Source organism: Thalassophryne amazonica, chromosome 19, assembly GCF_902500255.1.
Source record: "Thalassophryne amazonica chromosome 19, fThaAma1.1, whole genome shotgun sequence".
Classification (NCBI taxonomy): domain Eukaryota; kingdom Metazoa; phylum Chordata; class Actinopteri; order Batrachoidiformes; family Batrachoididae; genus Thalassophryne; species Thalassophryne amazonica.
The window spans coordinates 43,080,305-43,104,961 of NC_047121.1; the positions used below are offsets into that span (position 1 = coordinate 43,080,305).

Genomic DNA, 24,657 nt, shown 5'->3' on the forward strand with positions numbered 1-24,657 from the left:
CCGGCCAGTGTGCACCGTGCGCCAGGCTGCTGTTTACCTGTGTTCCAGAGTCATTAAATGCACCAGACCAGCTAGAACTGAATCATGGGTTCCTGGACAGTCGCCTCTGCGCTTCTTCTTGCTGTCTTTATTTCTTCTGCGGCTTATACAGTGATTTTGACACAGTGATCCAACTTTTAACTTTGTGTTCGTCCGTTATTGTCTGCAAAATCATTCTTTTGCATGCTGGTGTTCTGCATTCCTGGACAGTTGCCTCTGCGCTCCTTCTCTCTGGCTTTACTTTTTCTGCAGCTTTAAACACACAGTTATTGTGACACCGTGATCCATATTTTAACTTTGTGTTTGTCCATTATTGACTGCAAAATCACTCTTTTGCAAGCTGGCTTGCAAGTTGTCTTGAGCGCGAGTCATTGTGTCAGTGCGCACGCACAGCGGAACTCATCTGATCCATAACAAGATGTTAAATCTATCATAAAATTATTTTACAGCTGCTTATAAGGAATGAACATGCAACTGTTTTACCAAGCTACTACAATAAAAACATGACAGATAGTTACCTTTTAAGCTGTTCTCCACCTCAGTGCATGAAAGAGAGGGAAAAAGGGTCCAGATGAAACAGTCCTCTGTGAGTCCAGAAGTGATTAGAGGTGTTTTCAACAGCCAAGCTCTGACAGAAAATGATTAATCTGCTACAAAACAATTATTTAATATTTTGTCCGGCACACAAAGCAGGTGGAATTGTAGTGCAAAAGAGGGCTGAGCCAAAATAGCCTGTCCAGTCCTCGTAGCTGCCAGGTGCTCTGATAATGTGCTTTTAACAACCTCGTCCTCACCACAAACATGCCTCTAAAATCCTTGTTAGTCCTTGTCGTACCTCATACACAAACTGCCCCACGCTGTTGTTGATAAATTTTGAGCTTCTTGAAATTAGCGCCACACTCAGAGATGAGCCTTATTAGCTGAATATTCTGCTTCTAACAGCCACTATTCTCCCACGACTGTTGAATAATTGGACTAAAAAAAAAAAAAACATTTTGCGTGGCTCATTAGTCACTGTTCATTATTTGGGGGCACCAGGGTTTTAGCTCTTTCTTCACCATGATGGTGCAGTACAGCGTCTGCGGGATCTCAGATGCAGCCCCAATCCGTCTATCGATTTCCCGCACCATCTTAGGCCCACTCATGAACAAAACCCCAAGATACTTGAACTCCTTCACTTGGGGCAGTAACTGTCCCCTGACCCAGAGGGGACAATCCACCCTTTTCCGCAAAAACGACCATGGTCCCAGATACGAAGGTGCTAATCCTTATCCCAGTCACTTCACACTCAGCCTCATACCTGCCCAGTGCACATCTGAGGTCACTTGCCTGATGAGGCCAATAGAACCACATCATCCACAACAAAAACAGAAATGTAATCCTGAGGTTAGCGCTCTGGACACCCTCCAATCTCTGACTGCACCTTGAAATCCTGTCCATGAAAATCATGTACAAGATTGGTGACAAGGGGCAGCCCTGGCGGAGTCCAACACTCACAGGAAACAGGTCTGATGCGATGCAAGTCCCACCACCCTGTACTCCCACAACACCCCTACAGGACACCTTGGGGGACCCGGTCGTTTGACAGAATTAACACAGGTAAATTTTATCTAAATGGTATTGCAACGTTTCGTCTGTATCTGTGAGGTTTCAGAAAACAGACACAAATATTGTTGAAATAATGAAATAATGTTTTTCTATATGTATTTTTAATGTCCAGGTCAAAATCATCTGCACATTTGAAATTGTCCATGTATCATTTGGTAAACATATCTTCTGCATGATACTCCCATCTGCAGTTAGCCATCAGTGCTTTTATATACCTGCAGATTATGTGCACGTTTTAAAGAAAAATTTCCTATACTTTAAATCTTCTTTTTCTGCATTTTGACAGAAATTGTTGCTGAAAGAAAACAAAAAGTCAGTATTGCTGCTGCGCAAAGACGCACAGGAGCTCTGCTATTAATAACCAAAGCAACTTTATTTTTCCTCCACAACAAAATGAACATTGTTTTCTCCAGTTTTGCAGGTTTTTTCAGTTTGAAGCAACAGAGAGGGTGCAGACGCAGGACTCCCCCCCCCCTCTCTTTCTCTCAACCCCACGCAGTACGCACGCAGACGCGCTCACATCCACATTAAAACGGAACGGACGTGGGACAGCCGGGTCACTGGACGTTTTTACGGCTCTGTGGATTTTTACGCACGGGGCCTGGTGTCTGCTGAGGCGTGTCTGAGGAGGATGGAGTCGAGCACCCGGTGAATGGAAGCCATCGCTACCTATCCCCCATCTTGACGCGTGCGCACGCTCGCTCCCTCCATTGCTGAGGTTTGCGCACGGAGAGAGCGGAGCCGGTGTCTGCGCCCAGCGGCGCGCGTCGTCTGGGAGGAGCAGAGAGCATGGAGGCGTTTTTCACTGAGGTAAGACGTGATAATATATGAGCCTAAAACCATCATTAGTGACGAATCGAGCGCGATCTTCACCGGATGCTCCGCGCTGACAGGCAGGAACGCGCAATCTGCGAGATGCTGTTTTTGGGCTCGTCAGATTGAGGCAGGTGTCGCGCTGCTGCTGTCTCGAATCAGTGCAGCCTTTAGTGCAAAACCACGCGAGCATCTTGAATAAATAAAACACCGCCGAGCACCAGGGCCCGGATAACCAAAGATAAATTGGCCAAACGAGAGCTGGCAAGCTTCTGCATAAAGCAGTTAAGATAACTGCTTTATGGGCAGGGATCCACGGGTGGGTACAGCTGTAGGAACGAGGGGGGATGCTGCAAAGATGAGGATGGATATGAAAAGGGTGAGAGAGCCATCACAATGCAGGATAATACACAGCTTTTCCTCTGATCTGAATGACCAGTGTTAAGGCATTTTAGCATAAAGTCAGCGGCGGCTCCAGAGGTTTTTGCCTTAGTGGGGCCAGGTGCCAGTGATCCGAAGTGGTCGGTGATGGAATTTCTAAAAATGCACAATTATGCATTGCAAAGCAGGGGTGAAAGTAAGATTAGATTCTTGCAGGAACTGTGCTACTCAAATAATTTTTTTGCTTGTGCGCTTTGCTTTGAAATAAGATCACAACAACAAAGCAGCTTCAACATCATTAAACAAAAGAATAGAATAGAATAGAATAGAATTTATTCTTATCATTGTACATGACACCAGAAAAAAATACTGTGCATGACAATGAAATTAAAAACAGTCTCTTAAAAGCACATTTAATGCACAATGCAACAATCTGTTCTTTTTTTTTAAACTAACAGAGAAAGGGAAATGGTCTGCCACCTGCTGGTGGTACAGAGTAACGCTAGTGCGGGCTTTTTGATTACTTCTCGGGTCCTGCAAATGATGATGTTTGTCCAGTGCACTAAAATCTACTTCAGCATGTCACGGGCACCACATTCTGTTGATGATTTTGATGTATCCATCAAATTTACATTTATTTTGGAGAAATGCGCTTGAAAATTGAAAGGGCTTGCGTTGTGTGCAGGGGTGAAAGTTGCTCTTCCAAGGCGTACCCCTGCAGAGGACTGTATGTCTCCTTCCTTGTATGGCGTACCGCTGCGTTCCGGCTTACTTTCACCCCCGTTGTGTTGTTGTCCATTCGGCTGCTCCCATTTTGTTTGGGGTCACCACAGTGGATACAGCCACATCTGCATTGGTACTTGGCACAAGTTGGATGCCCTTCCTGACACAACTCCAGTTTTACCCAGAGAAACACACACAGCCACTGGTGTTCCGAAGAGATCTCCCATCCAAGTACTAACCAGATCCTGCACTGCTGTCAGGTTTTGGGTTTGTGCTCTGTTTTATTGTACATTTTGTCTTATTTTTGGGTGTTGTTGGTTCTTTGCCTGTTGCATTCTGCTTGGGTTCTCTCTGTCTTTCTCTTGGTAGTGGGCGTTTCCCTTTGTCTGATCACACCCCTGTTCTAGTCGCCTCCCCTCACACCTGTCCTTGATTTGCTGCTCATCACTTGGGTGTATTTAAGACTCTCTTTTTGCTCTGGTCCTTCGCCAGATCGATGTGCCTTGAGCCTTCTTTCCAGCCTTCACTTGTACCATTGCCTTGCTTCGTTTTGCCTCATTGTGTTTTTGACCACCTGCTAGTTTTTCTCGACCACGTCTCTCGCCTGATGATTGTTGTACTTCTGCTCTTGTCTGACTGCCTTACCTTGTACCGACCCCTGCTAACGGACCCAGTAAAAGAGTTAAGCCTACAGATCGGTGAGTTTGTGTTCTGCATTTGTGTCCAGCCAGTTGTCAACACCGAGCCTGATAACTGCTTAGCTTCTGAGATCTGACGGGATCAGGCTGACTGCACTTTCACCCCTGTTGTAAAGTACCGATATACGTATCTCCTTTCAGCTGCTCCAATTATAAGGGCCATTACAGCACATCATCAGTCTCTATCTCACTGTCTTCTTCCATCACACCATAAACCTCCTCTTTGACCACCCTCTTCTTCTCCTGACTTGTGGCTGCACCATCAACATCTTATTTCCCATGTACTTTGTCACTCCAACCAATCTCATTGTCATTTTTCTTACTTTGTCTCCAAACCGTCTTGTCCCGCTGAAAAATGGCTTGCTATCTCTATAATGTTTCTCCATCTGAAGCAGATGATCAAAGCACTTTACAATGTCTCACCCCACCACCTCCCCCCGCCCAACACACACACACACACACACACACACACACACACACACACACACACACACACACACACACACACACACACACACACACACACACACACACACACACACACACACACACACACAGACAGATGTCATTGTGCTGCCAAGTAAAGCCCTCAATTTGGGGATTAAAGACTTTGCACAAAGATATTTGAATCTAGGATCCTCTGATCACAACCCCACCGCTTGACCATCACCTGATATGTTAATTCCCAATCCTGTCCATCCTCGTCACTCCAAAAGAAAATCACATCTGTTTCAGCTCTGCTACCTCGAGCTCTATTTCCTGTCTTCTAAGCCATGCAGCACACCCTGTGTTGCCGACCGAATGGCCCCCCCCTAAAAATTGGTCCGCCTTGCCTTCACTGCGCATGCATTATTTCTGTTCATCAGCCATGGTTCACGGATTATCACCTTGTTTCTGCTTAAAACTTCAGTCCAGTCATCATCTATCGCAGCGACAGATACAGTATCTGAAGCTTTTGTACAACAACCATTTCCACATAAATTCAGCATTATTTCATCATAAAAGGAGGAAGCAATCAGAGCACTGCAGCCAGAGTAGCTGCTGCTGCTGCGTTCACTGCGCCTCTGTCAATTCAAAATGTCACAGATTATCACTTGTTTTTTTGCTTAAAACTGCCTCGTTTCTGCTTAAAACTGACTTTAGAATGATTTAAGAGGTTTTACCTTGTCATCTGATTGTTAATAATCACATTATTTCCTTTGATCTCTTTGGGTGTAGAGAATCAGACTCAGACGTGCTGCTGTGGTCCCAAATGATGCATGCGCAGTGAAGGCAGTGTGGACCAATTTTTAGGGGGGGACCATTCGGTCTGTGACACCGGTCTCACTACTTGTAAAACTTCCTTTTCACTCTGATAGACACTCCTCTGTGGCAAACCACTCCTCCTCCTCTTCTCCACACACCTTGCTTATACCCTGTTATTGTAATTCATCTACTTTATCACCTCTACTCCTCGTATCCTCACTTTTCCATGGTGCTCCTTCTAATTCTCACACATACTCCATCTTGATCTTACTGATTTCATTCCCCTTCACTCCAGAGCATATCTCCACCTCTCCAGGCTTTTTTTTCAGTCTGTTTCCAACATGACATCTAGAATATGAACAATAGCAGTTGTTCTTTAAAAATCACATTTACTTTTATGAGAGAACACAAATGCCAACCTTGTGTAGAAATATGTAGGTACGTGTTCACATATCAAAGGTCATTTTTTGAAAGTGTCTATTACAAAATTTATGAATAGAATAACTGAATCAGGAAATTCATACAAAGCAATCATCAAAGGTGCAGAACACACACAAAACTTGATTTGTAATAATGTTTGGCTTGTAAAAGTGAATTTATCATTTCACACATATGACACAGTTCAAAGGTGGAGCAGGTAGTGAGATAAGAAGTTGGGCTATCAATATGCAGACCTGGGTTCTAGTCCCATCCATACAACCTGTGCTAGACACTCAATCTGCATTGTCTCAGTCCACTCAGCATTAAATGGGTACAGACCTTGTCTGGGGAAGTAACTTGTGATGGACTGGCATCCTGTCCAGGGGAGTTGTAGACCCTCACCCCCTTCATGCAACAGAATCCAGGAATAAGCATCATCATCAGTGGTCCTAAGCGCCCATATACAACTTATTACTTCTTCTATGTGACACATGCAAAGGTTTGCAAAATCTTGGAGTTTTACACATTTTAAAATGACAGCCATTCAAAGGGAAGATTAAGGCTTCTTTATATACTCATATACTCACTCACTTATATAATTCATTATTATCAGGTTGTCCTAAAAGTTCCCTAAAAAGCCTTCAGTTAATTCAAAATGCTGCAGCTAGAGTACTGACGGGGACTGGAAGGAGAGAGCATATCTCACCCATATTGGCCTCTCTTCATTGGCTTCCTGTTAATTCTAGAATAGAATTTAAAATTCTTCTTCTTACTTATAAGGTTTTGAATAATCAGGTCCCATCTTATCTTAGGGACCTCGTAGTACCATATCACCCCAATAGAGTGCTTCGCTCTCAGACTGCAGGCTTACTTGTAGTTCCTAGGGTTTGTAAGAGTAGAATGGGAGGCAGAGCCTTCAGCTTTCAGGCTCCTCTCCTGTGGAACCAGCTCCCAATTCAGATCAGGGAGACAGACACCCTCTCTACTTTTAAGATTAGGCTTAAAACTTTCCTTTTTGCTAAAGCTTATAGTTAGGGCTGGATCAGGTGACCCTGAACCATCCCTTAGTTATGCTGCTATAGACGTAGACTGCTGGGGGGTTCCCATGATGCACTGTTTCTTTTTCTTTTTGCTCTGTATGCACCACTCTGCATTTAATCATTAGTGATCGATCTCTGCTCCCCTCCACAGCATGTCTTTTTCCTGGTTCTCTTCCTCAGCCCCAACCAGTCCCAGCAGAAGACTGCCCCTCCCTGAGCCTGGTTCTGCTGGAGGTTTCTTCCTGTTAAAAGGGAGTTTTCCTTCCCGCTGTAGCCAAGTGCTTGCTCACAGGGGGTCGTTTATACCGTTGGGGTTTTACATAATTATTGTATGGCCTTGCCTTGCAGTGTGGAGCGCCTTGGGGCAACTGTTTGTTGTGATTTGGCGCTATATAAAAAAAATTGATTGATTGATTGATTGATTGATATACTCAACAAAAATATAAGCGCAACACTTTTGGTTTTGCTCCCATTTTGTATGAGATGAACTCAAAGATCTAAAACTTTTCCACATACACAATATCACCATTTCCCTCAAATATTGTTCACAAACCAGTCTAAATCTGTGATAGTGAGCACTTCTCCTTTGCTGAGATAATCCATCCCACCTCACAGGTGTGCCATATCAAGATGCTGATTAGACACCATGATTAGTGCACAGGTGTGCCTTAGACTGCCCACAATAAAAGGCCACTCTGAAAGGTGCAGTTTTATCACACAGCACAATGCCACAGATGTCGCAAGATTTGAGGGAGTGTGCAATTGGCATGCTGACAGCAGGAATGTCAACCAGAGCGGTTGCTTGTGTATTGAATGTTCATTTCTCTACCATAAGCCGTCTCCAAAGGCGTTTCAGAGAATTTGGCAGTACATCCAACCAGCCTCACAACTGCAGACCACGTGTAACCACACCAGCCCAGGACCTCCACATCCAGCATGTTCACCTCCAAGATCGTCTGAGACCAGCCACTCGGACAGCTGCTGAAACAATCGGTTTGCATAACCAAAGAATTTCTGCACAAACTGTCAGAAACCGTCTCAGGGAAGCTCATCTGCATGCTCGTCGTCCTCATCGGGGTCTCGACCTGACTCCAGTTCGTCGTCGTAACCGATTTGAGTCGGCAAATGCTCACATTCGCTGGCGTTTGGCACGTTGGAGAGGTGTTCTCTTCACGGATGAATCCCGGTTCACACTGTTCAGGGTAGATGGCAGACAGCGTGTGTGGCGTCGTGTGGGTGAGCGGTTTTCTGATGTCAATGTTGTGGATCGAGTGGCCCATGGTGGCGGTGGGGTTATGGTATGGGCAGGCGTCTGTTATGGATGAAGAACACAGGTGCATTTTATTGATGGCATTTTGAATGCACAGAGATACCATGACGAGATCCTGAGGCCCATTGTTGTGCCATACATCCAAGAACATCACCTCATGTTGCAGCAGGATAATGCACGGCCCCATGTTGCAAGGATCTGTACACAATTCTTGGAAGCTGAAAATGTCCCAGTTCTTGCATGGCTGGCATACTCACCGGACATGTCACCCATTGAGCATGTTTGGGATGCTCTGGACCGGCGTATACGACAGCGTGTACCAGTTCCTGCCAATATCCAGCAGCTTCACACAGCCATTGAAGAGGAGTGGACCAACATTCCACAGGCCACAATTGACAACCTGATCAACTCTATGCGAAGGAGATGTGTTGCACTGCATGAGGCAAATGGTGGTCACACCAGATACTGACTGGTATCCCCCCAATAAAATAAAACTGCACCTTTCAGAGTGGCCTTTTATTGTGGGCAGTCTAAGGCACACCTGTGCACTAATCATGGTGTCTAATCAGCATCTTGATATGGCACACCTGTGAGGTGGGATGGATTATCTCAGCAAAGGAGAAGTGCTCACTATCACAGATTTAGACTGGTTTGTGAACAATATTTGAGGGAAATGGTGATATTGTGTATGTGGAAAAAGTTTTAGATCTTTGAGTTCATCTCATGCAAAATGGGAGCAAAACCAAAAGTGTTGCGTTTATATTTTTGTTGAGTATAAACAATTTATAAAATGATGGACTTTAAGTCCACAGTGAAAACAAATCTCTTCAGCATTGCATAAATTAGTTAATCCAATTTTCTTATGACAAGTGAGATGATATGTGAACGTTTCCAAATCACTGTATTTGTCTTAGACTTTATTTACATCAACTATTAAGAAATATAAATAGTTTAGTTGCTGTATGGTAAATTTGTCAAGAGTAGGTGGGTCTCAATAACAGTGACCATTCAAGAAGAACAATAGTAAGGGAATCAAGACACCTATGGCAACATTTTAATATGTTATAAGCTCTTGTCAGGTTAATGTTGGAGTGGATCAGAGAAAGCACATGGAACACTCAGGGATACTAGATTTGATCTGTTTTCTTGTAACAAAGTAATTTTCTTTTCTTTCCTTCTGGAGTTGCCTATTTGTAAATTGTTGAGGGTCTGGTGTTTTGTCTGAATTTAAATCATACTGGTATCACATGTTAGAGTTAAATAAAAATTTTAGTCTAAAATTGTCAGGGCCTTTTACCTTCCATCTGTCTTCCACTTGGCACTGTTGTGTGGGCCGCTGAAGAGGAGGTACTGCTGGCTCACCACCACCAGAGGGCACCCTGTCTGGAGTGCAGGCTCCAGGCACCAGAGGGCGCTGCCGCCTCACAGGAGCAGCCGGGGTGACAGCTGACACTCATCACCTATGACAGCTGTCACCACTCATCGGATCAGCATCGGTATATCAGCAAGACGTCATCTCCACCTCTTTGCCGAGATATCGTTCTACCTGGAAGGTAACGTACCTCAGCTGTCTGCTTGACAATATCCTTTGTGACTTTTGTGCATTATCTTTTGGACTGCTTTTCCAACGAGAGGTGGAGGTAGCTTTCCTGCCGTGCTGATTCCTGGGTGCAAACGCATCCTCATTTACTTGCTTTTTGTTCCTCGCCAGCAGTACCAGATCCGACACACGGAGGCAGTGGCCACCTGGGAGTTCGGGACTTGGCGGCTCCAGTATTCCCGGGGTCTGGTGGCGGAGGAAATCGTGTGGTTCCGGTTCTGCTTTGGACAGGCATCTCCTATCTTTGAGCCTGCCCACACGACACCTTGTGAATTGACTATTGTCTATTATTGCAATCTGTTGTATTTGTTGTGCACATTCACAACAGTAAAGTGTTGTTATTTGACCTACTCCATTGTCCGTTCATTTGCGCCCCCTGTTGTGGGTCCGTGTACCTACACTTTCCCAACAGGATATCTCGGCCATCGTCATGGATCCCGAGGGGCGTCAACCAGCTGTTGAACGGCCAATGTAAGAACAGGGCGCACAGGCGTCCGCAGGAGGAATGATCGGTGAGTTACAGGGGATCCTCACCGCTTTCACGGCTCGGTTGGATTTAATGACCAAGCAGAACGTCCTCCTTAACCGCAGGGTGGAGGCTCTCGCCGCGCAGGTGGAAGCACGCCCTCAGGGCACTGCTGCGGCTCTCCCTCCTGTCGACCCTGTGCGTACAAGTGACGTTCCACAGGTCGTTCAACGACCCCTCCCACCTTCCCCGGAAGCATACATAAGCCCTCCAGAGCCGTACGGAGGTTGTGTGGAGACGTGCGCGGACTTCCTTATGCAGTGTTCGCTCGTCTTCGCACAACGTCCTGTCATGTACGCGACTGATGCCAGCAAGATAGCTTATGTAATAAACCTGCTTCGTGGTGAGGCACGCGCTTGGGCTACAGCGCTCTGGGAGCAGAATTCATGGCTCCTTCAGACATATGATGGGTTTGTGAGGGAGTTCAGAACAGTGTTCAATCACCCAAATAGAGGAGAGACCGCTTCAGCCGTGCTGCTGTCAATGAGACAGGGGCGCCGGAGCGCAGCTGCCTATGCAGTCGACTTCCGCATCGCGGCTGCGAGGTCCGGCTGGAATAGCACTGCCCTCCGCGCCGCCTTTGTAAACGGACTGTCGTTGGTCCTAAAGGAGCACCTGGTGGCTAAGGACGAACCGCTGGATTTAGATGGGCTTATTGATCTCGTTATACGATTAGACAATCGGTTAGAAGAACGCCGTCGGGAACGAGACGAAGGGCGTGGCCGGGCACGCGCCGTCCCTCTCCCTTCCGCTTCCGACCGCGCCCCGCCCTCCCCACGCTCCACGGCCCCTACGCTCCGTTTGGTCACAGCTCCCCCTGCTGATGAAGCTATGGACACAAGCAGGGCCACATTTAGGGCACCAGATAGACAGAGGAGGCTGGCCCGCGGAGCGTGTTTTGTTTGTGGCTCGATAGAGCATCAGGTAAGAGACTGCCCCGAGCGGTTAAACACCAACGCCCGCCCCTAGAAACTGGGCTAGGGGTGGGCCGAGACATTCACGTGGGACACACCCACATTGCCACTCGACTCCCAGTTACAATCCTTTATGAGGATTTAACCCTGAAGGCCCCAGCACTGGTGGACACGGGCTCTGAAGGGAATCTGTTAGACAGCAGATGGGCCAGGGAGATAGGGCTCCCTCTGGTGGCGCTTACCTCGCCTGTGCAGGTGCGGGCACTAGATGGCTCCCTACTCCCTCCAATCACACATAAGACACCACCAGTAACTCTGGTGGTGTCAGGAAATCACCCGGAGGAGATTGAGTTTTTTGTGACTCCTGCTACCTCCCGTGTGATTTTAGGGTTCCCCTGGATGTTAAAACACAATCCCCGGATCGATTGGCCGTCCGGGGTAGTGGTTCAGTGGAGCGAGACCTGCCATCGGGTATGTTTAGGTTCCTCGGTTCCTCCCGGTTCCCAGGCTAAGGAGGAGGTCAAAGTCCCGCCCAATCTAGGGACGGTGCCGGTGGAGTACCATGACATTGTGGATGTATTCAGTAAGGATCTGGCGCTCACCCTTCCCCCCCACCGTCCGTACGATTGTGCCATTGATTTGGTTCTGGGCGTTGAGTTCCCGTCCAGCAGGTTGTACAACCTCTCACGACCTGAGCGCGAATCAATGGAGACCTACATCCGGGACTCTTTAGCTGCCGGGTTGATCCGGAATTCCACTTCCCCGATGGGTGCAGGTTTCTTTTTTGTGGGGAAAAAGGATGGCGGACTACGTCCATGCATTGATTACAGGGGGCTGAACGAAATCACGGTTCGTAACCGATACCCATTGCCCTTGTTGGATTCAGTGTTCACGCCCCTGCATGGAGCCCAAATGTTCACCAAGCTCGATCTTAGAAATGCGTATCACCTGGTTCGGATCCGGAAGGGAGACGAGTGGAAGACGGCATTTAACACCCCGTTAGGTCACTTTGAGTACCTGGTCATGCCGTTCGGTCTTACAAACGCCCCCGCGACGTTCCAAGCATTGGTTAATGATGTCTTGCGGGATTTCCTGCACCGATTCGTCTTCGTATATCTGGATGATATACTCATCTTCTCTCCGGACCCTGAGACCCATGTCCGGCATGTACGTCAGGTCCTGCAGCGGTTGTTGGAGAACCGACTGTTTGTGAAGGGCGAGAAGTGTGAGTTTCACCGCACTTCTTTGTCCTTCCTGGGGTTTATCATCTCCCCTAACTCCGTCGCTCCTGATCCGGCCAAGGTCGCGGCGGTGAGAGACTGGCCCCAACCCACCAGCCGTAGGAAGCTGCAACAGTTCCTCGGCTTTGCTAATTTTTACAGGAGGTTTATTAAGGGCTACAGTCAGGTAGTTAGCCCCCTGACAGCCCTGACCTCACCAAAAGTCCCCTTCACCTGGTCGGATCGTTGCGATGCCGCGTTCAAGGAGTTGAAACGGCACTTCTCGTCTGCACCCGTTCTGGTGCAGCCCGATCCTAGTCGCCAGTTAGTGGTTGAAGTGGACGCCTCGGACTCAGGGATAGGAGCTGTGCTTTCCCAGAGCGGGAAGACCGATAAGGTCCTTCACCCGTGTGCCTACTTTTCCCGCAGGTTGACCCCGGCCGAACGGAACTATGACGTCGGCAATCGGGAACTCCTTGCGGTGAAAGAGGCTCTTGAAGAGTGGAGACATCTGTTGGAGGGAACGTCTGTGCCATTCACGGTTTTCACTGACCACCGGAACCTGGAGTATATCAGGACCGCCAAGCGGCTGAACCCCAGGCAAGCCCGCTGGTCACTGTTCTTCAGCTGTTTTGACTTCCGGATCACCTACCGTCCCGGGACCAAAAACCAGAAATCGGATGCCTTGTCCCGGGTACATGAAGATGAAGTCAAAGCGGAGTTGTCGGATCCACCGGAACCCATCATCCCGGAGTCCACTATCGTGGCCACCCTTACCTGGGACGTAGAGAGAACCGCCGGGGAGGCCCTGGCACGAAGCCCGGATCCCGGAACTGGGCCGAAGAACAGACTCTACGTCCCACCAGAAGCTAGGGCTGCAGTCCTGGACTTCTGTCACGGCTCTAAGCTCTCCTGTCATCCAGGGGTGCGAAGAACCGTGGCAGTCGTCCGGCAGCGCTTCTGGTGGGCGTCCCTAGAGGCCGATGTCCGGGATTATATCCAGGCCTGCACCACCTGCGCCAGGGGCAAGGCTGACCATCGCAGGGCTTCGGGGCTGCTCCAGCCGCTGCCTGTGCCTCATCGCCCCTGGTCCCACATTGGCCTGGATTTTGTCACGGGTCTCCCGCCGTCCCAGGGCAACACCACCATCCTCACGATAGTGGACCGATTCTCCAAGGCGGCCCACTTCGTGGCCCTCCCGAAGCTCCCGACGGCCCAGGAGACAGCGGACCTCCTGGTCCACCACGTCGTCCGGCTGCATGGGATCCCAACAGACATCGTCTCCGATCGCGGTCCCCAGTTCTCCTCGCAAGTCTGGAGGAGCTTCTGCCGGGAACTGGGGGCCACGTTTAGTCTCTCATCCGGGTATCATCCCCAGACCAACGGGCAAACAGAACGGGCCAATCAGGAGGTGGAGCAGGCCCTGCGTTGCGTGACAGCCGCGCACCCGGCGGCCTGGAGTACCCATCTGGCCTGGATCGAGTATGCCCATAACAGCCAGGTGTCGTCAGCCACCGGCCTCTCCCCTTTCGAGGTGTGTCTGGGGTACCAACCTCCTTTGTTTCCGGTGGTTGAGGGAGAGGTCGGTGTGCCCTCGGTCCAGGCCCACCTACGGAAGTGCCGTCGGGTGTGGCGTGCCGCCCGTTCTGCCTTGCTGAAGGCCCGGATGAGGACGAAGGCCCATGCAGACCGTCGGCGGACCCCGGCCCCTACGTACCGGCCAGGGCAGGCAGTGTGGTTGTCTACCAAGGACATCCCCCTTCAAGTGGACTCCCCGAAACTGCAGGACCGGTATATCGGTCCATTTAAAATCATCAAGGTACTCAGTCCAGCCGCAGTGAGGCTTCAGCTTCCGGCCTCACTGCGGATCCATCCCGTTTTCCACGTGTCCCGGATCAAGCCCCATCACACCTCACCCCTCTGTACTCCGGGTCCGGCACCACCTCCTGCCCGGATCATCGATGGCGAGCCGGCTTGGACTGTGCGCCGGCTCTTAGATGTCCGTAGGATGGGCCGGGGCTTCCAGTATTTGGTGGACTGGGAGGGGTACGGACCTGAAGAACGCTCCTGGGTGAAGAGGAGCTTCATCCTGCACCCGGCCCTCCTGGCCGATTTCTACCGCCGCCAGGAGGCGCCCGTTGAGGGGGGGGTCCTGTTGTGTGGGCCGCTGAAGAGGAGGTACTGCTGGCTCACCACCACCAGAGGGCACCCTGCCTGGAGCGCGGGCTCCAGGCACCAGAGGGCGCTGCCGCCTCACAGGAGCAGCCGGGGTGACAGCTGACACTCATCACCTATGACAGCTGTCACCACTCATCGGATCAGCATCGGTATATCAGCAAGACGTCATCTCCACCTCTTTGCCGAGATATCGTTCTACCTGGAAGGTAACGTACCTCAGCTGTCTGCTTGACAATATCCTTTGTGACTTTTGTGCATTATCTTTTGGACTGCTTTTCCAACGAGAGGTGGAGGTAGCTTTCCTGCCGTGCTGATTCCTGGGTGCAAACGCATCCTCATTTACTTGCTTTTTGTTCCTCGCCAGCAGTACCAGATCCGACACACGGAGGCAGTGGCCACCTGGGAGTTCGGGACTTGGCGGCTCCAGTATTCCCGGGGTCTGGTGGCGGAGGAAATCGTGTGGTTCCGGTTCTGCTTTGGACAGGCGTCTCCTATCTTCGAGCCTGCCCACACGACACCTTGTGAATTGACTATTGTCTATTATTGCAATCTGTTGTATTTGTTGTGCACATTCACAACAGTAAAGTGTTGTTATTTGACCTACTCCATTGTCCGTTCATTTGCGCCCCCTGTTGTGGGTCCGTGTAGCTACACTTTCCCAACAGGCACAAAACACTGCACTGTGCAGCGCAAGCGTTATTGCTCTGTGCCAACCATGCAATTGTCATTTTCATGCCCAGGCCAGCACCCATTTAATTAACCCTTTACCTACTGAACCTATAAATGGACGATTGGTTATAATTTTTTATTATAGCAATAAAATTAAGAAATAATGTTCTGTTTGTGTGCTTTGGTACCCTTTTCCAAGAGTACCTGAATTTCAATTATATTACACCTGATTAACTATTTATACACATTATTTGTAAGTTTTAGCATTTAAAATGAGAAAAAACACAAAAACGAACTTGATTTTTTTTTCAGTTTTTTAGTGAAAAATTGTTATGTAAAGGAAGTTTGGATTTCACATTTTTAACAGGAAGGTGTAAGTGTTTACAATCAAAATAATTAATTTTGTGTGTCTTTAACTCAGAAACAGTGCAGAAACAGTGCAAAAGTAAACATTTTACAAGGCGAAAATATGCAAAAAGTAACCAATTTTAAAGTGCAGAACCAAACAATATGAATAACAACAAACAAAGTGCAAAACTATATATAAATATATCAATTATTATCTGTATTATTAAAATGTGTAATAAATCACTCATTTGATCACTCATTTTGTGCAAAATTATACAATATGAATAAAACAAGTGTCAAACTATAACCAAGAATCAAAATTAGATCTAAACTACATCAGTCAGTGTGGTACTGTTTGTAACAGTTTCTGTCTGGCTGGAGACAGAGGCCAATTTTACAAAGTTTGCACATCCAGCAAACCTTGCAAGAACGCCGCCCCTTTGTGGATCGCTGGCAAGTTGGGTTTCCACTGCTTGTTGGCACCGGGCAGTGGCTTGTGGCTGATGGAGCCATCACACCCACACAAACACGCACACACACCTTCACAAATGACACTAACACCCTGCCTTTTCCTCAAAAATTACTACATTTATGTTTGCTGTCTCTGTACTTTTCTGTCACTTTTGCGCTCTTTTTCATACTTTTCCCTCGTTTCAAAAGTCACCGAACGCAGTTTACCATAATATATGCAACATATAGCATACTGTTGGAAAGCACGGGTTCTTGACTTGCTGTCAGTGTTGAAATTTTTCAGAACTGTGTCCATGACATCTTAAAATTAGATGTTGTCAGGTGTTTCAAAGGTGTCAAAATGTTTCAATAGCAGTACTTGGATTTGGGTTTGCCATCACTACTGTGCAGTACTGAAGAAAACCTTTGGCACTATCCCTGGTCAAATGTTCTATCTATTGCTGAATTCCACTTTTACTTTCTTGGTCTTTTGTATATTTTGGCCATTATTGCCATGTCTTTCTTTTGATGCAGACTTGATGCTTAAAAGACAGGTGTTTCAAAGGTCTTGAAACATTTTGAAGCAGTATTTCGAGTTAACATCACTGATTTGCAGTACCGCAAAAACATTTTGGCACTGGCATTAGTGTTATGTGTCGGACGCAGCTCGGAGAACCGACCAGCGTTTGAAGGACCCAGTATGAAATAAGCAGAGCACGGTACAAAGGCTAACTGAATTTAATACATAACAGTGATAATATAACAACAAAAGGTGCGGCCTGGCGTGGTGCGCTCCCAGCAGCGCTAACGGTCCGGAGCCAGAAGTTGTTTCGGACCCAAGGACCCCGCCGACACCCCCCAGGTGGCCGCAACAACCGAGTCTGTGAAAGAAGGAACCATTATGTGAGTCCACACTCTACACACAGAACACTTAAAGGTGTACAAACAGCAAACACTTCCTGGCTTGATTACTGATCAGCTTCCCAACCTGCAGGCATGGAACATCCAGTTCACAAAACTCCACCGCAGTGAAAGCTGATACATGACTAACATACAGCTCAATACAATAAGGTGTGAGGGACACCACATTTACTGACTGTATAACTGTTAGTCACAAAATCCAACGTACCTCAGGAAGTGTGCTGACGAGCGTGAGACCTCACCCCCTCCTCTTTCACAGACTGTGCATCAAACCTGGACGTTCTCAGCATCCGCTGCTGATGAGATGGCTCCCAAGACGACGATCTCACCCGTCTGGTCACAAGGTCGAGTCTCTGGCAAATACACACTGTGCACTCCAGTCTTAAATGCCAACATGTTCCAATCCATCCAGATGCACCACAGCTGTGAGTCCTGACAAGTCGCAGGTGATCAGGGTGAGGTCCTGACAGCCTCAGCAACACAGCCACTCAGTCCCAAACGCACGCCACCTGGGAGGAAAACCAAAAAACAGAAACAAACCGGCAGCCAGGCCCCCCCAGCCATATAACAATTAGGCAATTTCAGTTTTACTTTACTGTCTTTATTTATCCCGTAATTGCCCACATACTGAGTACGCAGCAGTACTGTAGTTGCAGTACCAAAGAAAAGTTTTGGTATTGGCATTTGGCAGTTATAGCTTTACTTTCCTGATGTTATTTTATCCTGTAATTGCCCGCATACTGAGTACGTAGCAGTACTGTAGTTGCAGTACCAAAGAAAAGTTTTGGCATTGGCATTTGGCAGTTATAGTTTTACTTTCCTGATGTTATTTTATCCCGTAATTGTCCACATACTGAGTATGTAGCTGAACTTAGCTGACATGAAGAGTATATGATATGCAGTGTTTCTGTAGGAGACAAACTAGGACTAAATTGAACCACAGCTGTTCTTTCTGCGGTCTAACCATGTGCGTTATTATTGCCATCCAATGTAGTGTTCATATTTAGCTAAATAACAATGTATTTAAAACTCAACACTTTTACAAAGAGCATGTGATGGAGTGCAATGGAGAAAGATTTTTATACAAGAAAAAATGCCGAACGTAGGCTTGAGTTTCCCATATGTCTTCTGGCAAACTGTAGCTAAAATATCACGTATTTTTGTTTGGAAAATCATTTTCTGCCCCGCTGATACAATAAATCTGTGTAACTAGCAGTGTTGCCACAGTTACTTTGAAAAAGTAATCCAATTACTGATTACTGATTACTCCTTGAAAAAGTAACTTAGTTACTTTACTGATTACTCAATTGGAAAAGTAACTAAGTTAGATTACTAGTTACTTTTTTAGTTACATTCCCCAGCTGCCGACAACAACCCCCTGCCATCTCAGCATGACAATGATACTTGTTTTTGCCAAAACTCACTTTATAGTCACCCTTTCTTGACTTCAATGAAAATAAATACTTCTTTTATAAAAAGTAAAATAAAGACCTCTTTCTTGACCTCATATTTAACTGTTGACAGCACTGTAACAGTAAAACTTGCAATTTCAAACCTACATTGTTTAGAAATGTAACTATTAAATTCTTTCTAACATTTTTCTAACATTTAAATTCTCGCTAAACATTTTACTTGTCGAAATTATTATTGTTTTAAGTAGATTTGTAGTTGTAAAAAAACGGCTTCAAAACTGGACCTTTAATCTAGGGGTGTTGTGGGGGGGGGGGGGGGGGGGGCACATCCCTGCCCCACGCCCCCATTCCATCTGGATTCGCCCCTGCTTTGGCATTTGAGCACAAAGAATGGATAACATTTATTTATGCAGAAAACATGACCAGATTTACAGGTAAGAAAGTTTTATTGCGTTTTCACATCATGTGGTCCTCAGAAAGAGAGTTTAGGTGCATTTGAGTGGAAAATAGTGTTAGTTGTTGATGCATCGCGGAGGATCAGCTGTTTTTCGCGCAGATACGGAGCAGCTCGGAGGAAAAAAAAACATAAAAATGTCTTTGTAAAAATGTCTTTGTAAAGCTCAGTGCGGGTGTAGTGTTGTCACTGCGTTTTAAGAGGTCTGGACGAGTCGTAGCTGCTGCAAAAACCCACGGATGAAAAACTCACAGCTCGCTTAAAATGGGCAGTTCAGTCAAACCCCGACCTCCTGTAGAATTACTTATTGGCTCTGAAATCGGATTCATAAATCATTGTTTTTTTGTTCTGGTTTTGATTCCAATATCCTTCTCTACCAAGGTGCTTATCTCCCTCCTTCTTCAGTTAATCTGATATGGATTTAAATGCTGCTCACACAGGTGGTGATGTCATACCATTTACTGAGGGTGCCAGCAGAAGAGCGATGTGATACCAAGGGCGTTCTGTGACCCAACAGTTTGTGTTTGACAGTAACTATAAAATAAGATAAATGACCATGTGATGTCATGTCTGTCTAAATGCTGTGTAAATTAAGCAATTCCTCAATAACAGCAGAACTGGGCACAGCGAATCGAAAAGTCATCTTTGGTAACCACTAACGCTAAACCCATAAAGCACTAAAACATCAATGAATTTAGCTTTGACTTGGTTTTTGTGTCTCTAAAACCCAGAAAAATAGACCTAAAGAACTGAAATTTGAATGTTTTGTAGCACAAACATAGAGGTTCTGTTGGGAAAGTGTAGGTACACGGACCCACAACAGGGGGCGCAAATGAACGGACAATGGAGAAAGTCAAATCACAAAGTTTTACTGTTGTGAATACGCACAACAAACACAACAGATTACAAATACAGCAGTAACCGAATTCCAATGGTGTCGTGTGGGCAGGCTCGACGATAGGAGACGTCTGTCCGAGTCGAACCGGAACCACCCGATTTCCTCTGCCACCGAACCCCGGGGATACTGGAGCCGCCAAGTCCCGAACTCCCAGGTGGCCACTGCCTCCGCTCGTCGGATCCGGTACTGCTGGCAAGGAACAGAAACAGTCAGGTGTGGGTGCGGCTGCACCCAGCAACACGGAGGGAGGAAACACCACCTCCACCTCTACTCAAAAACAACACTGTAGACTGGAATGTGTGTACTTATCCAATCACGTCCAATATGGTCTTCAGATGACCCTAAGCACAAGCAACAAAGTATTATTCCTTCTGGATTCACAATTGGCTGAGTTTGTTACCTCTTTGGTAGAGCGATATCTCGGCAATGAGGTGGAGATGCCGTCCTGCAGATATACCTCCCTGTTGATTAATCTCAGCTGTTTCAGGTGATGGGTGACAGCTGTCACCCTGGCTGCTCCTGTGAGGCAGCAGCGCCCTCCGATGCCTGGAGCCCGCACTCCAGGCAGGGCGCCCTCTGGTGGTGGTGGGCCAGCAGTACCTCCTCTTCAGCGGCCCACACAACAGGTTCCCCAAAAAAGCTGTAGCACGCCAAGATTAGGTGATGATCAAACTGTACAGAAATAATTAAACCAAATGAAATTCAGCAGTAGTTAGTTTGCATTCTATTGCACACACTATTTATTCATAGTACAAAAAGTATTAATGAATAAGAAATTTCAACAAATAAAAATACACAAGCAAAATCATTTAAATAATATTATCTGGCTTGACGTGCTCTTCCATTACATCAAAGTGATACCATAGACTGTAGGCGTGATGTCATCTTTAGGTTTTCTATAGAGACCTGGAATAGTCAATATGAAGGCCATGGTCTTGGTGTTGCCATGTTGGCAGCAGCTGTATAATGACCTAATTAATCCATTAAGCGGTGGAGCATGGGGGGTTCAGTGTGTGACGAAGAGAAGCCTGAGCACGGCCCTGTTGAGTCTGAACCACCTAAGCTAACAGGCTAACCTCGGTTCAGGTGTTTAGTCAATCATATTTTTGGGACTGTGCGCTGGTTCTCCTAATGATTCACTTTGCTGTGGACATTAAAATGTTACAAGCTGCTTATTTTCTCAGTCATCGTACATTAACCCTCTGGGGCCGACGCCGTCCTATACGACGGCTAAGACCAAGCTTTACTAAATTATAAATAACTTTTTAATGATATGAGATAGAAACTTACTTTTTTTTTTACTGAAACGTTAACTCCGCAGACTTTCGAGCCAGCCATCGGCCATCTTTGTACTCCTCATAGAAGCTGTGTGATGACGTACACAATGTGAGTGTCCAATCAGAATTGGTTCACCGCCACATGGTTTTCCAAAATCCAATCGTAGGGCAGATTTACCTCACGTGAAAAGCCAAAGATTGTTTTCAGGAATAATATGTTAGTAGTTGGCCTGTTTGAATAGCCCCCTGGGTGCTCCAATGAGTACATACTATTAGTACATACTCAGTGTGCCCTGCGCCATTACGCACTGCAATCAGTGAAAGCAGGAGCAGACAGAGAGCCTCTGATGAAAATCTTACGTGCTCAAACAAAGAGTGTAAGTATCAGGATTGCTCCACTAGTTTGCATGTGAATGTTACTGGATAACTCTGTTGCTTTCTCTGCACAAAGAACTGTTTACCATATCAATAGACAACAAAACGCATAGACCATTTTGTATATATTGTTCAAAATGTGCATTTGTGTTTATTGTTTGAACATTTTGTTGTTCAGTCTTTCACACAAGACCTCAAATTACCTTTATAAAGTGTCAAAACAGTTATTATAGTTTGCTGTGTGTTTTAAATAAATGTGTGTGGAAATTTATTTTTCGCATTATTTTTTCCTTGTCTATTTTTGATTGTAAACCTTTATTACACTTATAAAACACAACAAAAGTATATACATTCTGTAAGCACAGGTTGTCCTCAGGGCTGTATATAGGAATGTGAAAGGGGGGGTTCAAATCCTTGAGTCGGGGGTCCAGTGGCCCACAGGGCCTGTGGTGGGGTCGAGGGGCAACGCCCTCGCGGGGAGCTCAGAAGCTTTTTGAGGATTTCGAGGGGTAAAAAGCTACATAAATTTCATTTGAAACCCAAAATGTATAATTTTAGGAAATACATTTTTATATACAAATAGTCTTTGCTTGGGATTGGATCAGTTGCCATAAGAACCACCCAGGAAGACCCAAGATAACATTAATGCAAACTTTATACCTGCCTGTCGGTTGAGAATGACGCAACCGACAGGCGTGAAAAAACTCACGCATGCGCACGAAGGTTCAAGCTTGGCTGATGCAAGCACACATGATTCAAATCCATGTAGTTTTTGCAAAAAATAAAAAGGCCGGATAGTTTTCTAACAGACCTCATATTTAGCGGTATTAATATTCACGTTTACATTATGAATATGTACGTATATGTACGTTATGTATTAAAATAGCGGTATTTAATTTGGCGACCTTGTTTAACTTGCGAAATTCGCATAATAAATCCCACGTTAATATTTGCACCTTTACAGTATTTGTAACAGGAAGGAGAAGCTCCCTTTATTTCTCATCTTATACATACAAACATGTTTTTACAAACCAGACAAGTGTAATTGTGTGTCTACATGGGTATTTACAAGCCTACTAATCTGTTTGATATCAGAGGAGGATAGGGACCAGGGAGCAAAATTCTCAACCCCCATGGGAAAAGTTTATCTAGCAGTTTCCCCTTTCATCACTTAAGGGATTACTCTGGCAGAGGAAATTGAAACTTGAGGGTTAGGGTTAGGGTGTGTGATAATAGCTGTGTAACAGTTAGTGCTTGTTGCTTATTATCAATGAAAAGAAAATACATAACGTTGATATCCAGATCAGAAAAAAATCTGAACCCCCTGAACCCTCTCTATATGGGTGATTCTTTAACTACGGGCACTATTGGCCTTGTAAATGTAATTTCCACCACACCATTGCCTTACAATATAAAGCGCCTTGGGGCAACTGTTTGTTGTGATTTGGCGCTATATACATGTGCTCTGATGTCACTGTTTATCTCCATAGAAACTACCCAAACAATCTTTCATACAAACTGTTTAGGGACATTACAGTGTTGTGGTGGAAATTACGGCAATAGTGTGGGACAACTACATTTTGTTTTAAAAAAAATCAACAGTTGTATGACATTGAATACCCCAATTATGTTTTGATTATGTTACTGATATTTTATTCAGAGATATTTTAAAACATTAGAAAAAAACGTTTCTTTACCATTCATTTTTATCACTGAAGATCAAAAGTCTCGGTGTGGGACAAGCACAAAACGGCAATATTTGCATATAATGATGCTGAAAAAAGGTGAAAAAGTCATCATAGACTACTAGAACAAATTTCTCAACACACTTTCATTGTAAAGATAACTATAAAAGTGTGAAATTTCCCCTTTTTACTGTTTTTCATACAATATGATCAAAGGACATAATAAGTGCCCGTAGTCTAAGAATCACCCATATACGGGCATGGTCCTGAAAAAAAAAAGACATAAAACTTGATTGTGGGATGCAGGTGATCCGTTAAACAAGGTTTAACGGATCAGGCTCTAATGATAGCTGCTAAAAGTGCTAGCGGTGTTAGCATGCTACTTGTTGCGGCAGCGACGTCTTAGAAGATCTGTTAAGTATGTTTCATCACACAACAAGCCAGATTATTCCAGATGTTTGTCATAAAATACTCCAAATGACAGACACAGCGCTCCAGAACAGCTAGCAGCTGCAGGCAGCGGCCTCTGAGCTAAGAACGCTACAACAGGTAGAGACACTCAGCTGAATCACTGTCACTCAAAGTGACCATATCGCTAATTTTACAGAACTTTAACGTTTAAAACATTTGAAACTAAGGAGTTATAAAAATGTACAGCATCCCCCCCCCATGCAGTTGTTGCAGTTGTCATGGAGGAGGAAACTATCTATAGAGCCCCAAACTGTTTTATGTACCAGGCTGTAAACATGTTTATTTCTGCTCTAAAGTTGGACATTTTAACATGGACTCCTATGGAAATGTGCTTTGTTTTGGAGCCACCCTCAAGCAGCCAGTCGAGGAACTGAAGCTTTTTTCCAGTAGGGCTTCATCTGAGGTCATCAAAGTTTACCTTGAAGGTAATTTGTTCACTAATTGTTCACACACAGAAATGTTAGCTTCGCAAATGAGCTCTTAGCTGATTAGTTTAACTATGCCCACTGTTGGGCAACAGTACAGCAGCCATTATCTGCTGCTCTGTTTCCCATCGGTGTAATTTATTGATCAACATATTGATTCATGGCCCACTATATGACCAACCCTGCAGCATCATATGGCACAGACAGTGAAATCCCGAGAGAGACCTGAAAATGGACAGACCTATTGAGTTCTACATGTCCAGTTCTGCAGTCCCGCTTATGTGACACATAGAATATCCAGAAACATGACTTCATGCAGACACACCGTGCAGTCGCTTCTCTCGGGAGTTATGTGTTGCTCATCCACTTATCCCTCCATTCCTCTTCTGCCTTTCACTCTTCAGTCTGTCCATCCATCCATCCATCCATCCATCCATCCATCCATCCATCCATCCATCCATCCATCCATCCATCCATCCATCCATCCATCCATCCATCCATCCATCCATCCATCCATCCATCCATCCATCCATCCATCCATCCATCCATCCATCCATCCAGCATTTCAGTAGAAAGTGTGACCAGCTGACCGTGTGC

General features: G+C 46.0%; 1 protein-coding gene across 1 annotated transcript in view; it reads left to right on the plus strand.

Moving 5' to 3' along the window:
- Nucleotides 1-1,279: 1,279 nt before the first annotated feature.
- myo10l1 (myosin X, like 1) overlaps nucleotides 1,280-24,657 on the plus strand; it is a 178,515-nt gene continuing 155,137 nt past the window's right edge. The window contains exon 1 of the mRNA XM_034195095.1: nucleotides 1,280-1,297. Within this exon, the coding sequence (XP_034050986.1) occupies nucleotides 1,280-1,297 (18 nt within the window). The remainder of the gene's footprint in view (nucleotides 1,298-24,657) is intronic.